The sequence below is a fragment of the Morone saxatilis genome, unplaced genomic scaffold (assembly GCF_004916995.1).
Source record: "Morone saxatilis isolate NCDOM2014 unplaced genomic scaffold, NCSU_SB_2.0 Contig12, whole genome shotgun sequence".
NCBI classification, from domain to species: domain Eukaryota; kingdom Metazoa; phylum Chordata; class Actinopteri; family Moronidae; genus Morone; species Morone saxatilis.
Genome location: NW_023339674.1, coordinates 23081772 through 23105192, shown reverse-complemented (window position 1 = coordinate 23105192; position 23421 = coordinate 23081772). Strand labels below are relative to the sequence as shown.

The 23421-nt window shown below is 40.9% G+C and overlaps 2 protein-coding genes across 2 annotated transcripts in view; both read left to right on the top strand.

Annotated features, from left to right (window-relative positions):
• sap130a (Sin3A-associated protein a) overlaps positions 1–2783 on the top strand; it is an 11269-nt gene extending 8486 nt beyond the window's left edge. Inside the window, exons 19-21 of the mRNA XM_035653864.1 lie at positions 16–119; positions 326–439; positions 1337–2783. Coding sequence (XP_035509757.1) covers positions 16–119; positions 326–439; positions 1337–1495 — 377 coding nt within the window. The 3' untranslated portion in view covers positions 1496–2783. The remainder of the gene's footprint in view (positions 1–15; positions 120–325; positions 440–1336) is intronic.
• A 1102-nt stretch (positions 2784–3885) lies between these two features.
• Positions 3886–23421, top strand: LOC118322439 (unconventional myosin-VIIa; the record flags this gene model as incomplete). The annotated part of the gene is given in 48 exon segments (XM_035654115.1): positions 3886–3932; positions 4401–4438; positions 4561–4659; positions 4754–4906; positions 5452–5636; positions 5953–6074; positions 6185–6327; positions 6419–6532; positions 6667–6820; positions 6908–6984; positions 7061–7180; positions 7459–7598; positions 7736–7946; positions 8030–8165; positions 8250–8419; positions 8524–8664; positions 8779–8937; positions 9038–9130; positions 9558–9652; positions 9749–9833; positions 9930–10148; positions 10409–10618; positions 10694–10906; positions 11013–11183; positions 11286–11585; positions 11675–11835; positions 11924–12050; positions 12137–12256; positions 12645–12818; positions 13464–13691; positions 13786–13953; positions 14069–14186; positions 15791–15917; positions 16014–16180; positions 16287–16468; positions 16558–16679; positions 16778–16932; positions 17961–18114; positions 18870–19025; positions 19758–19863; positions 19978–20091; positions 20200–20287; positions 20386–20492; positions 20754–20939; positions 21564–21680; positions 21905–21988; positions 22069–22188; positions 22286–23421. Coding segments are annotated over 47 exon segments (6705 nt in total). The 5' UTR covers positions 3886–3932; positions 4401–4420.

The following is a 23421-nucleotide window of genomic DNA, read 5'->3' as shown; positions in this document are numbered from 1 at the left end:
CTTTGCTGCTTTCAGAAGAGAAGAAGGGCAGCTTACAGGATATGGCCAACCAGAGAGGAGTGGCATGCAGAGCACAAGGATGGAAAATTCACCTGTGTGCTGCACAGCTCAGGCAGTTGGTGAGTGCTGGCCACAGACCTGCCAAAATACGTTAGAATTGAAATGTGACAACATGACCACATTTACAGACCCAAAAAAATGGTGACATTCAGCTACTTTTGTAACTGAGTGAACACTGTACTCTGTCCATTCATATTCACTGATGTCTTTTGTCTTCTAATTGGACTTCTGTAAACACAGTGTGTTTTTTTTACTTGATCTGTAGTCAAGTTTGGAGCATGATGTGTACAGCCGCCTCTCCACCCTTCAAGAGGGCCTGATTCCTAAGAAGAGAGCAGGAGCCGATGATGACCTTCACCGAATCAACGAGCTTATACAGGTAAGGTTGTTACTGGAGGCCGAGACCTTAAAATATGCATTTCCCTGCTCAGTTATTTGCAAGGTCATCTGTTGCCAGGAGTCGTCGACTTCCATACACCATTAATTGAAGGGACCTATACGTCTACTTTTTTTAAGTGTTACAACACACTTCTGCATGCCCCAACCAGCCACCACTGATACTACAGAGGGATATAGGATGGCCCAGATCAAAACCACAAAGGGGAGGCTGGACTGCTGACTAGGCGAATGGGCGCGCGAATCGTTACATACTATTCATTGATATCAGTACCTTTATCGATACTCCTTATCGATCCGAGTCTTTAGTAGATATTTTTCCTATTATTTGGTGGAAAGACTTACGAGAGACAATATGTTCTTTAACAGGAAGCTGGTATTGTTTCATTGCTTAACAAGTTGAGCATAACAAAAATTCTAGCCCTTCAATACAACAGACTAACTGTAGATAGGCCACTTCGAAATGACATAAAACTAACAATAGGAAAGCAAATATAGCATCAGCCAGCACCAAATGAAAAATATTATATAAAATATATGTTTACAGTGTAAACAAATGAGGAAGCAGTCATAAATACTCCCTGTGTGACCCCTTCAGAAAATGAGAGTAAAGAGATGCATAATCTTAGCTGAGGATACCTTTCACTACGCCAAAACTACAAAACCAATTACCAGACTGTAGAGGAGCCTGATCTTGGTGTTATTTTACAACGGGCAAATAAAGTTGATACGTTTTGTTGCAAGTTTTACTGTAATTTAAGTAATTTTTGTGGCTTTCATAAGGTGCCTGCTATTACATTGCCAAAGGTGCCCTGTCTCCCCAAATCTTTGTCCTTAGTTTGCTTTTATCAGCTCAAGTAATGAATGCGTTTGTCCTCAGGGTAACATGCAACGCTGTAAGCTGGTGATGGACCAGGTGACCGAGGCCAGAGACACCATGATGAAAGTGCTCGACCACAAGGAAAAAGTGCTGAAGCTGCTCAACAAGAACGGCGCCGTCAAGAAGTCCTCCAAACTGAAGCGCAAAGAGCGGGCATAAGCGGGGGGTGCCTTCTCCTCTGTCGACAGTCACCCCTCTCCTCTCCGCAGGGGTGAAGGAGCTGCTCAGAATTTGGTGCTATGATTTGCTGCATACAATCGCACGCACCCTCTCCCTTTCTGCCTGAGAGCGGACAGAGAGAAGTGACAGGACGGCTTCAAGAAGCAGAACAGCCTTTCAGGAATAGGTTCTCATTCAAGACCCAACGCACATACTGAGCGTGGAGCATTGTAGGTTGCATTAGAGTGGCTAACTGGATGGCCCTGTCACTGGCCCCTTCCTGCCCCCCCTTTTGTTTTTTTTTGTTCATTTTTGAAGAGACCATTTTTACTAACTTAACTTTTGCCTCTTCTTTTAAGACAGTGTTGGAATTGGCACATTGTGTATCTTTGATATTTGGCACTAAATGCAGGTGCAGTAAATCCATGTAAAGTGATGAAAGTGAACCACCAGAGAGTTATTGAATTAAATCAGAATCATATAAAAGGAGTCCTTTAGTGAGCTGTGTGCAGACTAATCTCAATCGTGCTCTTCTCATTAATCTGTGCCTTTATTTTGTCTGTACATAAATGGACAGGGACATGTGAACGCTGTTTCACATGCTGTCGAAATATTCTTAAAATATAATTCAGAGTAAAGTGTCACTTTCACTGCTTTCCCCTTTTTCTCCAAACATCCTGCACCTGTTTTTTTTATAGTTCAGCTAGTATGGGTACAGTTGCCTATTATCAGCCACAACTTCAGGTGTAATCTAAAAGATGATGGAATACTTATGTGGTTTGAGATTTAAAAACAAAAAACACTAGGAGAGAACCTAAATGTGGTGAATTGATTTAATGTACAAACAATGCTCTTAAAGGATAAATACTGTCCTTAGATGGTTATCTGAAAGTGAGGACATACTGCATATGCATAATGCCAAGTTAACTTTACAATTTAAACTGCTATGAATCATCTACTTAATCCAAAGTAAGTGGGCGTCATGGTGGTAAAAACGATATTTTCATTTGGTTTCAGAAAGTAGAGTGCTTGAAAGACAGAGCGCGAGTATCCTTGTGTGATTATACTGGTGGACTGAATTCATGTAAATCACTGTAAATGTGCTTTTGGTTTTCCATTGACCTATTTCTTTTCAAGTTTTGTACTCTATGAAACATTTTGTGCTGTGTGCCGCTTCATTTTGCAGAGTGTATCGATAATGACATTATGAGATGAAGTGAGCCTGAAAAATCCAGCTATTGTACATTGTTTTTGTCTGTGTAATTATAGTAAAGATACTTAAACAATACCAGAAACACTGTTAAGTATGTATGTTGCTGTGTTTATTACGGTGTGTTTGACTTTAATGAAAAAGTAATTGAAAAGTCTTACTTTTTTCACTTAAATTTCTCAGTCTAACATCTGTTTTTGAAATTGTATATTGTTAAAAAAAAATGAAACCACGTTCTGGCGGCAAGCAAACTGGAATAACAGACCACACCTGAGGACAGATTGTTAGACTGTAGGGTTATTGCTACAGTATCATGGATCCGCATTGATCGTCACATGATTATTTTTCACTGTCATTAGAAAAGAAAAACCTACAGTACAACCCTGTTTTTATCCTCTCATAGATTACTTTGACAGAATTATTATTATTATTATTCTACTCTTAGATTTAATCCTTTTGTAAGGTTATACTTCTGGAAGTCCGTGTATCTTTATGGCTCAGTCTAATCTGTTGTCGACCAGCTAGCGTGGATGGTATGAGCTGTTGTATCCAGTAATCACACTCACGTCTCCAGAGTAAGCCCAGTCAATCCTCTCTACTATCTGCTGTTTACAACCTAATTGCCTTGAAGTACGGCACAACGCGTTGGCAGTACCTGACCTGTGACGACTGTTACTGGTATTCGGGTCGTCCACTTTCCCATTTCAGCGTGATATCTGACACCAGCTGACAGATTCTGTTGCCAAAGAGTACAGTTTTGTCTGGCGTTTGTCATTATTCAATATTTCACCGAAGAAAATTGACAAAGAAGATGTTTCCATTTATGTTGTAAAAAGATATTTTTAAAAGTGGTATTGTATTTATGTAATTGACAGTAGAGCAGGGCTACCAGCCTAATCTTCAACCGCTGTGAAGCCCAGCATGACCTTTCAGTAGCCAGACTTACACTAACTTAAATGGAAAGATTAGCATCAGATATTTAACAGCAAATTACAGTTACTGTGATATAAACAATGGGAATTGATGGTCTGTTATGATATTACGTGTAGGCCTTGACTCTGGTGGTTAGTGACACTGGGTGGCTCTACCTTCGCAGGAGCAAAGTCAACGGGTCATAAAGGGGTGTTTGCTGGGAAAACTCCCTGCTTCCTGCTTCAGAGACATTTCAGGCAAAGTTCCCTCAGCAGCAGCAGCAGGGGCTTCTGTCACAGAAACAAGTGTTCTCAGGTAAGAGTCGACACCATAGATACATATCAGTTGCTTCAAATCTGTGATTTAATCTTACTGTTTCCAAAGAGGTAGCTTGATTATGTATATATTTTTTTCAGTATGACTTTTCCATTGTGATTCAATACAAAACGTAAGTGTCTTGAAAGAGAAAGTCATTGATATCGCAGTAAGACTATGATTTTTTTATTATGCACTTTATTGTTTAAAGGCACAAGCTTGTGTACATACGACTGCATTAAGGGCTTCTGTAACATTAAAATGTTTTCCTTTCAAGATCCTCATCTGATTTACAGTATGTTGCTGTAAATATAAGGTTGGGGCATGGTTGACTATAAAAGCCAACTGAGGTTTACTGAGTAGACCTAACTGATCGTAATATTGGTTTGGTAGCAAGTATTGGTAATTCGAGTTACTGTGACTGAGCTGAATCTGAGTTAAGGTCATTTTTTGTCGTTTTGTCGACAGACTTAATCCGCGTTGCTGCTATGCTGCATTTGAGTAAGGTAAGAATGAGTATCACTGTAACATGTACACATAATTCTAAAATTCATGAGATAGTTATCTTGAGGACTGCTGTTTCGTCATGGCATTCTGGCACATTACAACTTCTGGTTTCCTCAACCAGGGGGATTTTGTGTGGGTGGACAGTGATGGGGTGCCAATCGGGGCAGAGGTCAAGGTTACAGACACCGGGCAGCTAGAGCTGATCGACGATGAAGGAAAGGTACGAAACCCCACAAAAGCTTGCTTCTCTCCCGCATAGGACAACGAGTGTAAGCCTTCTATATAACGCCAGCTCTTTCCTAACATACACACAGACGCACAAGATCAACAAGAAGACGGAGGGCACCATCCGGCCCATGCACCCCACCTCTGTGCAGGGTGTGGATGACATGATAAGGCTCGGTGATCTCAATGAGGCAGGGCTCCTCAGGAACCTCCTGGTCCGACACAAAGAAGGCATCATCTATGTAGGTTTCTATTCACTCTGAACCACCTAGTTTTATGATGTCTATAACCTGCTGTGGAAACGCTTACTCGTCTGTGTCTTCCCCGGATGTGAATGGCTTTCTATCCTAGACTTTGCCCTGTAGTTTATCACAGTGCTGTTTGTCTCCATAGAGACGAATGAGCCTCTGTTGAAAAAGAACGTCCCAGTGTTTCTATGTCACCGCATCAAAGCTCAACAACATTGTTTGTTCAATTATGAATGAGGCCATTTTGTTTTATATGAATACTACTGCTAAGTGCTGGGGGCAAAATATTCCCATTTGATATTCATATTATAAACCACAGCGTTTAACACGACTTTTAATGAATATAACGCTCCCATGAAATGTTTTAATCTAATGAATCAGAACATCTCACACATTGCAGCCATGAGCAAACAGGGGATCATTGGGGTCACTGGCTTCACAATGTGCTTACACCATAACAACTTGTTTATTCTCATGTACACACACACAATCATGAACTGTGCTACTGTGTGATAGTTAACATCCCTCTCTGTTTTAAGACATACACAGGCTCCATTCTGGTTGCAGTCAACCCTTACCAGCTGCTGCCCCTCTACACCACTGAGTATGTGCACATGTACACAGATCGACGGCTGGGTGAACTGCCACCGCACGTCTTTGCCATCGCCGACAGCTGTTTTTTCAACATGCGCCGCAACCAAAAGAACCAGTGCTGTGTCATCAGGTCTGCTTTTGTATAAGTATAAGGGACTGAGACTGATTCCATTAATTGAACCCTTTATTTATACAGGGGAAACTCAATGAGAGTGCCCTGTTTACAGTGATATACAAGTAATAAGTGTAACAAGTGATAGTACAAAGAGAACATTATTATGCTGAAAGTCAATTGACAGAAAATTAATCTACTAACTTACAACTATTTTGATAAGCAATTATTTGCATAAATCACTTTTTTAAAGAATGACACAAAATATGTATTTTGTTATTAACTCAAAATGCATTTTCTCGATACATGTTTATTTCTTTGTTTTCTCCATCAGTGGAGAGTCAGGAGCAGGGAAAACTGAGAGCACCAAGCTCATGCTGCAGTTCTTGGCTGCAGTGAGTGGCCAGCACTCCTGGATTGAGCAGCAAATTCTTGAAGCAAACCCCATCTTGGAGGGTACAAGCAAAACACCAACATCAAGTTATATAAGACACGCAAGTCTTCTCAATCTTCTCAATTCTTTTTTTTACTTGATCTGCTTTGATAAAATATACTTTTCTTCTCAGCCTTTGGTAATGCCAAAACGGTTCGAAATGATAACTCCAGTCGTTTTGGGAAGTACATCGACATCAACTTCACCAAGGGTGGGGCCATTGAAGGGGCTCGCGTTGAGCAGTACCTGCTGGAGAAGTCCAGAGTTTGTCGTCAGGTGGGAACATTGATCGGCTGAATATTTGCGAGAGTAGTAACATGGTACAAGTCAAATGTTCTTGTGGTAAAGAATGTGCTTTCATGTGCAGGCGCCTGAGGAAAGAAACTACCACATCTTTTACTACATGCTGATGGGCATGACAGCTGAGCAGAAAAAGATTCTTTCCCTTGGGAGCGCTGCTGAGTACAACTATCTGACCATGGTACTGAAGTCATTTGACAAGTTGTGAAATTTGAATAAAACACTGTCTTTATTGATGGATTTTAAGATAAATGCACAAGTATGAATCACAGATAACCAAATAAGAGTTCACATTTAGTATGTGATTATCACCAGGGTAACTGCACCAGCTGTGAAGGACGTGATGATGTGAAGGAATACGCCCACTTCCGTTCAGCTCTGAAGATCCTCATGTTCACAGAGAATGACTCCTGGGAAATCTCCAAACTGCTCGCTGCTATCCTTCACCTGGGCAATGTGGACTTTGAGAGTAAGGAGAGCACCATGCAATTGGATGTGTGTATAAAACAGTTGCATCTTTTGAGCTTCTGAACATATTTTTCTTGCGTAATTCCAGGCACCATAGTAAATAACCTAGAGGCCTGCAACATCCACACATCATCCCATTTCAACATGGCCTGCCAACTTTTGGAGGTATGTATAGTTTCTTTTTTTCATATAAAAGGAGCTGAGATGTCCTTGTCTGACTGCGTGTGTCCTGTTACCTCAGGTGGCTCCCAAAGCGCTGGAGAAGAGTCTGACTAAGCGTTCCTTCATGACAGCCAGAGAGAGTGTGACCAAAGGTCTGACCTCTGTCCAGGCCGTGGATGGCAGGGACGCCTTTGTCAAGGTAACATCAGTCACACTTTGAGGTTTTTTTAAGGTAAAAATGTATATCAGACATTAATGCAGCTCATTTTATAGCAGCACTGCTAGATGCCACTAAATCCTACACACAGCACCTTTAACATGCTAAGGATACATGCTAATATTAGCATATAGTTGTGATGATGTATTTTAGCATTAAGCTCAAAGAGAAATGGAGGTTCTGTTTCTGACATATTAAAATAAACCGAAGTGTTGAGAACAAGAGGAAATTTTGACGTGTCCTCTGTATTTTTTGTCCAGGCTATCTATGGAAGACTTTTCCTTTGGGTCGTGGACAAAATCAACGCTGCCGTTTACAAACAATCTGAGGACCCCACAGAGGTCCGACAGTCAATAGGCTTGCTGGACATCTTTGGCTTTGAGAACTTCAGCAAAAACAGGTTGGCGTTCACAACAACTCTCATGACATTAGAGGTTCATTGCAGCTGTTTTTAGACAAAGAGCAAGTTGTAAAGTTGACTAAAATCCAGCCGTCTGTTTTTCCTCTCGTGCTGTTGGGTTTGTTGAACTGTTGCAGCTTTGAGCAGCTGTGCATCAACTTTGCCAACGAGCAGTTGCAGCAGTTTTTCGTCAGGCATGTTTTCAAGCTGGAGCAGGATGAGTATGCCCGTGAAAACATTGTTTGGAAGCACATTGACTACGAAGACAACCAACACACTCTGGATGTATTGGCCAACAAATCTCTGAACTTGCTGGCGCTTATTGATGAGGAGAGCAACTTCCCCAAGGTCTATATCCGCCTTGTACCTCATCAGATTTAGTTGTAACAAAGCAAAGCAGGTTTAAACTCGCTTCTTTTGTTTATTTTCAGGGCACAGACACCACCATGCTCCAAAAAATGAATCAAGTCCATGGGAAAGGGACCATCTATATTCCCCCCAAGAACAACTATGAGACACAGTTTGGAATCAAGCATTTTGCTGGAGTGGTCCACTATGATTCACAAGGTACTTTTAACACGTTTAAAAGCAACAAAACCAGTGTTATGAAAGTCTTCTGTGGTTTTCTTATTGTGTCTGTCTTGTTTTGAGGTTTCCTTGAGAAAAACCGTGACACCCTCAGCTCAGATCTGATCCAGCTGGTGGAGACCTCCACCAATAAACTCCTCAAACAGGCGTTTCATAATGACCTGTCTTGTACAATCAACATCAAGAATGTCAACCCCAAGCTGAACATCACCGCGGCCACCAGCAGCCTCCGGGTCAGTGCAGGCTTTATCTTCAGCATTAGACACAATCGTTATGAAAATAAAAATATCATAATTGCATGCAATTACTTATTACATTATTGGTTTGTGTCTGACAGCAAGCGTCTGATGGCAAGAAGCGTGTGCCAACTCTGACCTGGCAGTTCCGCCAGTCTCTGGATTCCCTGATGAAGACACTGACCGCGTGCCAGCCCTATTTCATACGCTGCATTAAACCCAATGACTTCAAGAAGCCCATGGTGAGGAAAGACGCTTTATTCACTCAACCAAAATAAAGGTTATTTACATCTGTACCAAAAATGAATGGAACAATTTGGTGTAAGTAAATCACATTACATCCTTCCGTGTCTCAGCTGTTAGACAGAGAGCTGTGCATGCGTCAGCTCCGGTACTCTGGTATGATGGAGACCATCAGGATTCGGAAAGCTGGATATCCTGTACGCTACACATTCGAAGAGTTCTTAGGTCGCTACCGCGTCCTTCTGAAAACTTCCCTCTGTGATCCCAAAAGAGTAAGTTGGAGGTTTCAACGGGATGATTTCGATCATGATGTCCTCACACCTTTTCTCATCTTCTCCTGCTGTTTGCATGATGATTATTTTGCTCTAACAGGAAAGTAAACAGAAATGCTGTGAAAGCATTTGTGAAACAGTGCTTACTGAAGAGGCCGACTGGAAGACCGGCAAGACAAAGATATTCCTCAAGGTGCTGCCTTACATTTGACTGTACAGTCTGGTGTTAGCTATGGATGTGTGTGGAAGCATACAATAGCCCAAAAATGTTTATCTTATAAGCAAATGAATACCAATATAATATAATATTGTGAAATTGAACCACTGCTAAATACCCAATGTTGAAATTCCTGTTAATAATTCACTTTGAAAATCATCTGTTTGAATATGTGAGTTTCTCTCTTAGAAATTTCCAGTAAGTAAATTAATTTAAAGGTAATTTTTATTCAAATTTAATTTGAGCAACTTAACTGTAGCCATGCAGTGCCACTTGAAAGCTCACTGTTTGGTTAATTTTCCCAGTTAGGTGTTCAGTGGTTCATAATATATCAATTGGAAGTGAGTATTTCCACTAAAACAAACAAACAAAAAAGAACTTGCTACTGTTGTACTTCTCTCAGGACTGCCATGACACCATGCTGGAAGTGGAGCGAATGAAAGAACTAAATGTGAAAGCACTTACAATCCAGAAAGTCCTGAGAGGCTACAAATACAGGTATGAGACAATAGCTGTAAAATTATTATTATTATTATTATTATTTTGCACATGTGACTTGCAACTTCATGTCTATATGATTCATGCCCTCTAAAGGAGACAATTCCTGAGGAAAAAGGGAGCCGCTATTGTTATTCAGAAAAACTGGAGAGGACACAAAGGCAGGAAGCTGTACAGAGTGGTCAGTCACTATATATACCATATATCAGTGTTTCTTCCAATGTGAAAATACAGGCCTGACATGAAATAAACCCCTTTAATTGTGTTCTAATTGCAGGTCCAGCATGGCTTTGCCAGGCTGCAGGCACAGGCTCGTTCTCGGCAGCTCCACTTCCAGTATAAGAAGAAGAGGGAGGCGACCATCGTCCTGCAGGCCCAAGTCAGAGGATACCTGGCCAGGAAGGAATGGAAGCGAAAGAGAGATGCTGTGATCCTCCTGCAGGCACAGACCAGGGGTGTGCTGGCAAGAAAAGCTCTCAAAAGGATGAAAAGAGATGTAAGTTCAACTAAAAGAGCTCTGAGGGACCCTGTCTGGGTGATAATTGTAAAAGAAGTCCCTGCTGGTTTTATCTTTACACCCCCATGTCATATCAGATCATGTTTATACGTTTAGCCAGTTGAAATAACTGTTACTTTCAACAGTATTTCAACCATTTACCAGTGACTTATTCAGTACAAATTATTACATCTCTCTATGAATTACTTTTAGCTAACTATTTCAAATATGATGATCTTCTTCGTGTTGTGTTCTCTCAGATGTACCTCTCGGCTAAGCAAAAAGAAGAAGAACAGCGGGCCATTTTGGAGAGGCAGAAACACTTGGAGGAAGTGCTGAGGCAGAAGAAAGAAATGGAGGCCAAAGCTAAGACAGAATCCATCACAGACCAGGAGATGGTGGACAGCATCTTCGACTTCCTGCCCATTGTGGTTGGAGGGCAGGAGGGGCAAGCACCTGTGGGATTTGAGGTTCGGTAACCAAATGTTTTGCACATTTTATAATCCTTTTAGAGCCAGTGACTCCATGTCTGTATCTGTCTTCAGAATATCGAGGAGAAAAGGACAGTTATTGAGGAGATAGACATCGACGAATTCCCCATCGAGGAAGATCTTGACAAAGAAGACCACGATGACCTGGATGAGTACTCCTTCTCCAAATTTGCCTCCATGTACTTCCAGGGTGCAGCTACCCCCACCTACATCCGCCAGAGGCTTCCGCAGCCCCTCCTCTACCATGATGATGAAGGAGATGTTCTGGTGCTTCTCTTGGACCACTTTAATACATCCTTTCATTTGTCTTTACATGAGGAATCTTTGCTAATTTCATTAACATACGATGTTGTTCCTGTTATGTTATCATCAGGCCTCTCTGACAGTGTGGTGGATCATCCTGAGGTTCATGGGAGACCTCCCTGAGCCAAAGAAGCAGGTCCAGGCCCAGGTCCAAGGAACCTCCGCACAGGATCGCTTTCTGCCACAGGACCTGATATCCAGAAAGGACAGACGTCTCAGCCACATGGTTGGCCTGGATCAGGTAAATATCCTCACAAAGCAAGGACTTAATGAATTGGGCCTAATTTTGTAGACCAACATGAATTCATCATAGATTTTAAAATATAATTTCTGACTGTTTCAGAGGGTGCTAAGGAATAAAAAAGAAAGGAAGCCTTCCACAGTACCCGATGAGCCAACACCAAACAAAAGGGGCTCCATTTTCACAGACCTTATGACAAGAAACAGGAAGGCTTCGGCTATGCCCAGTGAGACCGCTCAAAACCCTAAGGTATTCACTGTGCCAGAAGGGACCCCTCGGGCAAGGAAGGGATCCACGTTCACTGACCTGCTGAGCAGAAACAGAAAAGCATCCACTATTCAGGAAAATGGAATCCCAAAATCCACTTCAAGCTTCAGGAAACCTTCGATCATCATGGAGGAGGTGAGGTGTAAAATATGTTGACTTAGTGTTGCTGTGAAAACCTTTTATTTTTTTTACTATTAATGGGAATTTCATGTTTTTTCTTCCAGTCGGATGATATGACTGAAGTTTCCAAGCCTCCAACCCTGCAGACTGTGACGGAGGACAGTGACGTTATGACTGGAGAAGGACCCACCCTGGACCGGCCGCTGACGTCTCTCGAAAAACTCCATATCATTGTGGGATATGCCATTGTCAGACGTGACCTTCGGTAACAAAAGCTTGGTTTAAAAATCACACACATCTAAGTATCTTCTTTTATTCTCTGCTAATACAGTGTTTGTCTGTTGTCTGTGAAGGGATGAGATTTACTGTCAGATCTGCAAGCAGCTTCAGGAAAACAACAGTCGCAACAGCTACTTCCGCGGTTGGATCCTGTTGTCCCTTTGTCTGGGCATTTTCCCTCCCAGTGAGCGCTTCAGAAGGGTGAGTACAACAGGTGTATTGGCTGCTTCAGTCTGCCAAATACTGTGATGTTTTTTCTCATCTTTTTGTATCTCTTGCCTTGGCAGTACCTGCAAAGTTTCATCCGTTTCGCACCAGGAGGCTACCCTTCCTACTGTGCTGAGAGGCTGCGACGCACAGCAGTGAACGGAGTGCGAGGGGAGCCTCCAGCCTGGCTGGAGCTGCAGGTACTGACACTGATAAAAGATGCTCCTGCAAATTTTTCAAACTGATTCAGGTGCATTGTCACTTTAGAAATAAATAGATAGTTCACATTCAACAGTCAGCAGTATTCATAGTGACTATAATCTAGTTCCATTGAAAACTGTTGACAGTAAGGCTTGTGAATTATGCAGAATATAGTGTATTTGTTTCTTTGCTGTAACCACCACAAACCAAATTCTACTGACCTTAATTGTATTAAAATGGCAGCAGAAAACTCAGAGACACATATTTCAAAACGTGTACACATTAAACCCACACTTTCTGTATGGCAACTGTGAACCTGTATGAATGTACATGCACAGTGGTCCTCAATACTGTTTAATCAACATGGTCTTTTTTTTTCTGTGACAGGCAACCAAGACAAAAAAGCCAATGATTGTGTCTGTGATGATGTTGGATGGACGCTCCATTAACCTGCCTGTTGACTCAGCAACTACCTCCAAAGAGATCTGCCAACTCATCTCTAACAAAGTCAAACTCAAAGACACCTTCGGCTTTTCTGTCTATGTCGCCTTGTATGAAAAGGTACGCAGTCACATCCGCTCAGTGTATATGCTCCTATACTACTGTAGCAGGGGACTAGATCTGCTTTTAACTGGTTATGAAAGAGTATAAACTTAATACTGATGCCTCTATATGACCTACATAAGCAAACAAGACTTTGAATGAGTATGATTATGAGGAGGTGTTCAGGTTTGCCTAACTATACCCGCTAAAACCAATAAATAAATTATAAAAAGATTGCTGTTGCAGTAAGTGGATTATTATTTAAATCTTCGAACACCGTGATTCAACAGAAAGTATGTTTCTGAGCTTTTTCTGCACTCTAGTGAGGTGTTCTAAAAGATTCCCAGTTTATACCCAACTTTTGTTTGTTTTGGCATAAGGACTATAAAAGGATTTTCCATTAGTTCCATTTGCTAAAAAAGTACTGACATTATGGACACAAAATTATTATTATTATTATCATTAATGAGGCTTTTCAAATGCGCCGAGAATGAGCAGAATTACAGTTTAAATGCATTTTCACACAGGGAAAACTGCACAGTCACACCTTTTTAGGACTTTATATTAAGAAACAATCTGTTGTCGTATCTTCAGAAGTGGTCTAATGATTGTTTTAGTTACTCTTCAGATATCCACAACTTGAAATGTTGGCCTGTCTTGTAGGTGTGGGCTCTGGGCAGCGGCCGGGAGCATGTGATGGATGCCATCTCCCAGTGTGAGCAGGAGGTAAAGAGGAGGGGAGGGCAGGAACAGCATGCTCCCTGGCGTCTCTTCTTCCGCAAGGAGATCTTCTCCCCCTGGCACAACTGCAAAGAGGACAATATCAGCACAGACCTGATCTACAAACAGGTCATCCACGGTCTGAAGTTTGGAGAGTACCAGAGTGAAAAGGTGGGCTTTTATTTCGAGGATTATCTTACAAAGCTCCTGCCTTATTCTCAGATACAAATATGACTTATTTTCCCCCCACATTTCACTTTCACAGGAGGATGATTATGTTCAGCTTGCTGCTAAACATCTTTACATCCAGCACGGCTCAGACAGCAGTCCAGAACATGTGAAGGAAACTGTTCAGGACTGCATCAGCATCTCTCAGCTGGAGGCCAAGTCAGAGGCCAAATGGGTGCAGATGATCAGCACTGCTCATGCTCAGGTCGGTCACACCCACAAATCAGAAGGTGCAGCGTAACAGGACTGGACAGAAAAAAAGGCTCTACAGCGGCCTTGAGTAGATCTCATGTTTGTCTGTTTTTCTTCAACCACACCAGGGTCCGTATTTGAGTTCAAAACAAAAGGCAGATTCAGTGAAGGCAGAGATGGTCGACTACGCCAGAGAGAAGTGGCCCATGTTCTTCTCTAGGTTCTTTGAAGTTGTGAAAGCGTCAGGTAGGCAAACAATGTGTCTAGCCTCACTGTTTTTATGTATTTAAATCCTTTATTGACAAATCATCATGATTGCATTAATTTAGATGTGTTAAGCAACTTTAATTACAGTGTTATGATAATCTATAAGGCTGTTAACACTCATAGACAGCTCTTTTGCTGATTATCATATCAGAATTAGAAACCTTTAAAACAACTTGTGAGGGCATCATGCACTCCACTATTATAAATAGTTTCTTGGCCTGACAGGAATGTATTACTTTTGATTGAATGGAAGAGGCCCACAGTGTCTTGCAGTATGAGCTATATCTGGATATATATAACTTGGATTCTGTGTCTCCGTTATAGAAACACACGTACAGTATTAGTACAGTATCAGTACAGTATCATACTTACTGTTCGAGACTTGCATCCAAGGTGCATATTTTTCTTTCTCAAATGTTGAAAATCAGAAGTTTACAGCAACAAACAGACAAACATAAAGCTGTTTTTATTTGTGATAGATGACCAAAAAAGTTCTAAAGTGATTAAAAAACAATTCAAGATCTGTCAGAAGAAATGCCACATAGATTTTTTTATTTTTTTTTATTCATTTTTATCTTTAGGTTATCACGGCAGAACACAAAACATGAATAAAACAAACATTTCTACACTTTTCTCAGGAATATCGAGACACACACTTTAATAATTGGCTGTGAAGCAGTTTTTTAACTAGCCCCTTATACAAGCAATTAGCTGTTTCTGCTTGTTGTATCTATGTCAGATTAGAATATACAATGCTATTTATAGATACACTTTACCACTGGGGTTAAGATGTGAGCAGTTGATTAAGAGTGAATAACTGGGCCAGGAACAACAGTTCTTCTTGACTTGGATTTCAGATTTTGGCTTGTGAACAACCAATGTGCAGTAAGGATGAGCTCTGACTCACTGGGCATTATCCTAAACAGATCCAATTTCTTTTGTTACGTTGTGTAACAGCATTGACAACATGCTGGTAGATAAAAGTAATTATACAGGCTTCCACAACACGATTCCTCAATACAACAACTCTAACGGAGTCTCCCGGTGAGCAGTTTATAGCTGTTCATGCTTCATTTCAACCAAATAAAAGTCAGAATTTTTGGACAAGCCATCAAATCAGATTATATTTCCTCTTCCATAAACGTCAGTGCACATTCCTCAACTAACGTGCCACGTGGCCTTTCTTATCTTATCTTACTCCCCATTTTATAAAGGGACATGGTGCTGAAATCTCCAACTGTGATAATAAATTAATTGTTTGTTATTTATTAACAAAAATCCATGCGTCATACTTCTCAAATGTGAGGACAAAATGAGACATTTGAGGACATCACTTTGGTGTCTGGCAGCTTATAATGGGCTTTTTCTGAAATTGTATAGACTAATTGATAAATCAAAAAAACAACTGATGATTTAATTATGAAAGTCATAAAAATACACTCTACATATACACGCTTTTTCCTCCAGGGTGGCTGAAATGATTCACATACAAAGTGCAAGCTGGACATCTCATAATTCTCCTCTTATCTCCCATGAGTCATGATTTGTTGGCCTTGTTCCTTCCATGTTTTCTTTCTTCTTAGGTCCTCCACTGCCAAAGAGCAAGTTCATTGTGGCCATAAACTGGACTGGTATCACCTTCCTGGATGAGAGAGAGAAGAGGCTGCTGGAACTCTCCTTCCCTGAAGTCACTGGAGTCAACAACACAAGGTAGGGACAGAATCAGAGGCGGAGGAAGCAGCGTAGTGAAGCACTAAAACAGTGCGGTGTTATATGTGTTACGGTTCTGCTTTGATGTCCATTCAGGGAGGGTAAAGGGTCCGGCCAGGTGGTGAGCCTGCTGACACTGAAAGGAGACTTCACTCTGAGTGGAGGCACAGCTGAGGACATGGCAGAGCTGATCACAATGTTCCTCAGCGGACTGACGGAGAGATCTCAGTATGCTGTGACCCTGAAGGAAGCCGACATGCAAGGTCAGATGACTGATTTTTCTTTCTAATAGTGTCACACTGGAAGCTTTAAGAGTGATTTCTGCTAATTGCTAACTGAAAATCTGAGTTGTTTTCCATCCCTCTTCAGATGACCCCACATTACTCAGCTTCAAGAAAGGAGAGCTCATTATAATAATCAAAGATGATGAGTTTTCTCAGCAACGTGGCTGGATAAAGGGAGAAAATGAGCGCACAAAACAAATAGGAGCCGTCCCAATAGATGCCATAGTAATCCTGCCAACGCTCAGCAAACCCACCAATGCGGTCATGGTACAGAGATTTCAATGAATCCTTCTTAGATGAGTTATCTACCCAGATTGTATGGAGCGGTAATGGCATTGCATGTTTTTTCATTTCAGAGCCTCCTCAACTTGTCTCCAAACCAGAGGAAGAACATCATACAGGCAAACCAGAAAGAAACAGGAACAGTGGAGAGATTAGTTCCTACCACTCTGAAAGAATTCTCCCTCGAGTATTTCAGGTATCTAGAAATGTCCTCTATTTGACTACTTCTATATGTTTCTTCACATGAACAGTAGTGACAGCAGGAACACCCATCCCGTTTCCTTGATCCTACAGGCAGCCCACTAAGGATGTGAACCGCCAGGTGATGTCCAGGAACGCTGCCCCTGAGAGGCTGTGGGCTAACTCCAGAGAGCCAATCAGACAGCCCCTCCTCAAGAAACTGGTGGGCAACGCAGACCTCAGCCACAAAGCCTGTCTGGCCTTCACTGATATCCTTTACACATCAGTTATATCAAAAAGTAGCAGATTTTCCTGTACCTTGTACCAGTGCACCTCTTAGTACAGGTCGAATATGCCAGAAGTTAGGAGAACATTTCTATGGAAGCCTAGTGATAATGTTTGTTTTTACCTGCGGTGGGTATCAGGCTGTTATGTCATACATCTGCTGGACTCACAGGTAACACCATTTTCTCCATACAAAGTATATTATATATTAGTTGGTTCTACTCAAAAATCCCCTGGTATAGAAACCTTTTTCATGTTGCTTGCCCCTAATGCAGTGCCTAAATTCGACCAAAAAAACTTTGGTGTTAAGTTAGCTATGGATTTACATAGAGATGCAATTATGCTGGTGTTATTTTGTTTTCCCACATATATCCTGCTAAAACCTTCTTTGCCTCTGATTGGCTTTGACCCTGAAATTTTTTTCTAACCCCTAACTATCTTACTCTTAATGCCTAAACCTAACCAACCAAACCAATGAAGCCAACAAACACTAGCCAATGGGAGGCCGAGCAGGGCGGGTCTTTGCACAATCCCAAGTTATGCATGTGTTTAAGGGTGTGTACCTAGACTCACCAGTAGGTGGTGGTACTCGATAAGAAGTAAGGGTGCTTAAAAAATCAGATGTGCCAATATTGGTGAATACTGGCCCATTTCAGTGTACAGTGTACTAGTACAGGTGTCTACAGGGTCATCAGGTGGATCAGTAAATGGTGTCTTGTAGAGTTTGGCTCACAGCACAGAGAAGGCTCAACTGTGTGTTCCAGCGTCCTAGAACAACCTGCCAACACTCAATACACACACAGCAAGCTAGCACTATTTGGCTAACACCAGTCTTTGAGACATATCCTGTCCTAGCAAAAGGCTTGTCCATGGACAATGTAGCCAACGTCACCAAACACGTTAGCCAGTGACTAAATTTACATGGCCATGAACCCGTCAAAGACACAGTCAAGCTTTTCTTTTTCAAACTTTATGAAACCAGGATGGTTATTCCTCCTTGACTGTTGTGTACCGATCCTGAAATATATGGGAGATTACCCCACCAAGCAGATGCAGAGTGCCCTCGAGCTCACAGACCAGATCTTCGGCCCCGCCACTAAAAATGAGGCGGTCAGGGATGAGATCTATTGCCAGATCATGAAGCAGATGACCAGCAATAACAACCGGTACGCTTATGTTATTTCACTATCTCAGGTTCTCAGATTTAAAGCTGTTTACAGACTTTTTCCAGTGGAAAGGAAAGGTTGAAAATTTGTGTACGAAATTTGCATATATGAGTCTAAAAATCCCTTTGATAGAGTCTTTGTCAATCGCTGCTGTTACTCATGATATAAGTAAATACAGCTCCCTTTTCTCTATTGGTTTATTCATTTCTATTAATGAGGAATTAAAATGATAATAAGGAAGTTAATCAAAAGTAACCATCTAATTCTGTTACTATACTGATACATTGTTTTGTTGTTGTAGATAATAAAGCACTGCAACAATTAGTTGATCAATTATTGGCATCGTATCTTAAATAATGTCAATATTCTTTGGTTCCAGCTTCTCCAATAAGGAGATTTTGGGCTTTTCTCTGTTTTATATCATAGTAAACTGAACATCTTTAGGTTTTGGACTGTTTGTAAGACCAAAGAGAACTTCTTTTGTATCATATTATTTATTATTTATCATATTTTATATGTCAGATGGTTTGTTTGGCTCTAGTAGTTGCAGCCATAGCCAATTATAAATAGATGAAACCAAGATTTTAAATTACATCAAAACCTGATTGGTGAATTGAAGTGGCTAGAACTGTTATTGCCTTATGTGTTTTTCTTTATTTAGACAGCAGAACAGATTTGAATACAGACTCCTTTTCATCATACGCTTCATGGCGTCTTACATATATTTTTTTGTTGTTGCCCTGTCCACCACCCAGGTTCAGCATCGAGCAAGGCTGGCAGCTGATGTGGCTCTGCTGCGGCCTGTTTCCTCCCAGCCAGTCCCTTCTGAAGCACACTCAGAGATTTCTGGAGTCGCGCCGCAGAGAGCCCCTCGCCTCCGACTGTCTGCAGCGGTTGCAGAGCTCACTGAGGTTAGCCCAGCATGCTGTATTTTACGTCACCAGCACACAGCACTGTGTTTCCCTGTGTTTCTAAAGACGGGTGTGTCTGACAAAGAGTGTGTGATGGCAACTCCTGCTCCTCCCTGATTTCGCGATAACATTTAGAGTGTGTGCAAACAGTGACAGTGATCATTTGTAGAGCAGCTAACGTTGCTTGTAGAAAAGTGCAGGGCAGTTGCAACACTGCACCTCATCCACCCCCTCATGACATGACACCACGACTAGTGTAGTGAGAAAAGGAAATGTCAAGCCTGTGCTGCCTTTGGGTTTTAAATCTCTCAAGCTGTCTAAAAGGAAACTAATAAAACTGAGGTGTATGGACTTCTTATTCTAGATTTGTTGAGGGCAGGTTGTGCTGTTTGAGGTAGACATTGCTTGCAGCAATACTTACACTGAACTCTCTGAAAAAATGTGTTGCATCATCTTCACAGTGACTTGACCACACTCTGCATTTGTAAGGCGTCCTCTATAAATAAATTTACATGCAGTATAATTAAAACAGCCTTAAGAGACTTATTTTTGATCTGCACAATTGGTACATGGTGTAGCTTTCTGGTTTAAACTTGTAGTGATAGAGTGTACGCTGTTTTCTTTATCTCGAGTGAATCTGTGGCTTAGTGTCAAAATGATAAAGAAAATGCTGTTAAAAAAAAAAATAATAATAATAAAAAACATGACTAAGATTTTACTGTCTTTGTGTAGGATGGAGCCCAGGAAGCTCCCTCCACACCAGGTTGAGGTAGACGCCATCCAACAGAACAGCACCCAGATCTTCCATAAAATCCACTTCCCCAACGACACAGACGAGGTACGAACACTGACCTCTTGTATGTTTAAAGTTTAAATGTTTAAAAAAAAGCCAGGTGAAATATTCCTGCAATAATGCAAGTGATCCAGCGATTCCTCTCTCATCCCTCTTCAGATATTTGAGATCGCGACGAGCACCAGGATCAAAGATCTCATCCAGAACATTACCAACAAGCTCAGTCTAGCTTCAGCAGACGGCTTCAGCATTTTTGTCAAAACACATGACAAGGTTTGTTTGACCATTCTCAGCCTTGAACATTATAGTGTGACTTAGAATTTTACTCTCTCATGAACTTCCACTCCACTGGTTGTAAAAGAAATTCTGCGTTTATTTCAGGTTCTCAGTTTGAACGACACAGACTACTTCTTTGACAGTCTGAGACAAATCACCGACTGGTCAAAGAAAGCCAAGAGGATCAAAGACGGTAACAAAAAAAACATTATCTGACTGGACTGCCACTGCAATTGGACTTTTGATGTGTTTTTGTATTTACTCTTGTGTGTGTGTGTGTGTGTGCTGCAGGTGGCCCAGTTAACATGCCCTACCTTGTGTTCTTCATGAGGAAGTTGTGGTTCAATGTGGTCCCTGGCAGAGACACAGAGGCCGATCTTATCTTTCATTTCCCTCAGGTACATTTGAATGATGCAACTCAGCCACCATCTCATTTTCCATGCTGATTAGTTGTTCCGCATGGTGTAAAAGCCGCACCTTTCCACATCTTTGTTAACATAATCCTACTGGACATATAGATGAGATAGAATACAAACCACTTCCAAGACTCCTTCTAATTAAATTATGACCAGAAAGAATGTTACAGATTAAGCTGTCTCCTAATAAACAATGTGGTCAGAAAGCCTAATGACTTTATAAAATATCTTTCTGTCCTCCAGGAACTACCGAAGTACCTGAGAGGCTATCATGTTTCCACCAAAGAGGAAATGATCAACATTGCGGGTCTGCTCTTCAGGGTAAAGGTCAACAATGACAAGAGTCAGTTGGTCATGATTCCCAAGATGCTGAAGGAGCTGGTTCCCGCGGACCAAATGAAAGCCATGTCTGAAAATGACTGGAAGAAGGTATGAGGCTTAACTTTGTTTTCCTTATTATCAACACATCTCACGAAAGACCAAAACCAACAATACAACCTGTCTACCAGCTGGGCTCTGTAGTTCTTAGTAAACATTACTCAAACTAGAGTAGATAGTGCATTTACTGGGGACTATTTTTAGAGGATTGCTAGTGCACCGTTATAGCAGGTATTTACTGCACCAGAATGGTGTATGTGGGATTGATTCAAAATGATCTACAGTTTTGTTCATTAAAAAGAGACTTAACTCAGTGCAACAGTGACTGTGTTTGATGGACAACAGTGGAGCTCTATGGCTCAGAGGAATAAGATATATCAAGCATTGGACACAGTTATGTGTTAGTTGGATCCATTTATTGTTTTTTTTTTGGTCTTTTTACAGGCTTTGTTAAAAATAAGAAAAGTATAGAGTAAAACCAGCCTTATCCCTTAAATTGCCCATATGAACAATATCACCATTATGCCAGTCCGTTGATCCCTATCTCAGTTCTCTGAGAATGTTGCCTGAGGGCCGTGGGGGCGTTTGAAAATCATTAACCTCATTAAAATGCTTTGAAATGCTTCTACAAAAGAAGATTGTTGTATCATACTGTGATATATGTTTTTATTTCAGAGTATTTCTGCCTCTTATAACAAACAAGCTGGTATGACTGTTGAAGAAGCTAAGGTGGCCTTTCTGAAGGTGGTGTGTCGCTGGCCGACATTCGGCTGTGCATTCTTTGAAGTGAAGGTATGGTTTGCAGTGAATGCAGCACAAACAATACTTTATCTTCTATCTATAGTCCATTTGGTTGGGTGGGCGGGTGGCTTGTTTATCTGATGCTCTCGCTCTGTGTCTCAGTACCTCACACCCTCTGTCACCATGGTACACAACTGCACGTCTGCAGAAAGCAAATAGTTATGACTACAGTGAAGAAAGGTTTTTCTCATTTGCCTTTATAACTTTCTTTTCAGCAAACATCAGAACAAGATTTCCCAGATATTGTGCGAATTGCTATCAGCAAGCAAGGACTCACCATCATCCACCCTAAAACCAAGGTGAAGAACACATCATAATTTACAGTATCACCTTAAGATCTATTTTTTTTATCATTAACAATTTATTTTCTATTATAAAGGATGTGCTGGCAAATCACCCATTCAACCGCATCGCTAACTGGTGCAGTGGAAGCACCTACTTTCACATGACTATCGGCAACTTAGTCAAGGGAAGCAAATTCCTGTGTGAAACTTCACTGGTAAGATCTGTCATTAGACACGTGAGCTTTAAGTGTTAAAAGGTCGGTAAAAGTTTATAAAAGTTTATCACTTTACCTCTGTGCCTTCTTTTAAAAGGGTTACAAGATGGATGATCTTATAACCTCCTATGTCAACCTGTACCTCAGAGAGAGGAAGACAGGGCAGACCAGGAACCAGCGCTTCAACATCTGAGACTCATCAGCACAAGCATGACACAGTAGTTCATACACACACAAAGAAGCAGAGCAGGAATAGTTTAGTTTGAATTTTTTTTAAAGTGTAATCAACTTCATATGTGCTCTGTGACTAAAAACACATTGATTTATTGCAAAGAAAGTTGTTGTAGATTTCTCACATTTTATTTAAAGCGAATATTTCTTTGGCATGTGTACAAGAAATCCTAAGAGAACAACTGGTGTTGTAGGTTAAACTAACACGGCACACATCATTTTAGAGCCCTTAATTTACCAAGAAAAAATAGTGTAATAATACAAACGTGTATGACGTGTACGTCTAAATGCTTCTTCCTGTCAACCATCCAAGATTAATAAAATGCAACACAAATTTAGATACAACCCAACTTTAATATATGCCACTATTAAATTTTTTTAATCTAATAACATTTGCTTTTGAAATACTTCCTTTCTGTATAAATGTCTAAAAATAGTGACCTGTCCAGCCTTTCAGTGCATCCATTAGGAATATCCATTTGGGAAAAGGCTCCAAAAGTATTCCATCTGCATCTGGTGAACAAAATTACACAAATTCGTTTAGACATGTATAATACACAGTAAGCATTGTTTTACAGATTCATTAAAGTTTGCTTTTATTTGTTTGCAGATATAAAAATTCACAAATCGTTATACACATTAGTAAACCTTGTTTTTTTGTTGTTTATTATAAATTTGTCACTACTATTGACACTATACTCTCCATTTTATTCTCTTTGTGTAAAAACATTAAAGGTTCCCTGTGGAGTTTGCAGTGCACTCTCCTTGTTAGATGCATGTTCTTCCTCATAATGCACTTGAAAAAGCTAATTTGTTGACATTCAATTCTTTTTTAATTGTTTGTATTTGCAAGCTTTGTGGCGCATTTTTACCACCAACTGTCGATGACTGGAATAGAGTGAAACTGAAGACAAAATGTGAATTGCACAACAAAACGGTTATCCACTTGTCAAAACATTGCTCCATAGCACTATTGTCCAAAAAGTCCACAGGGTGCCTTTA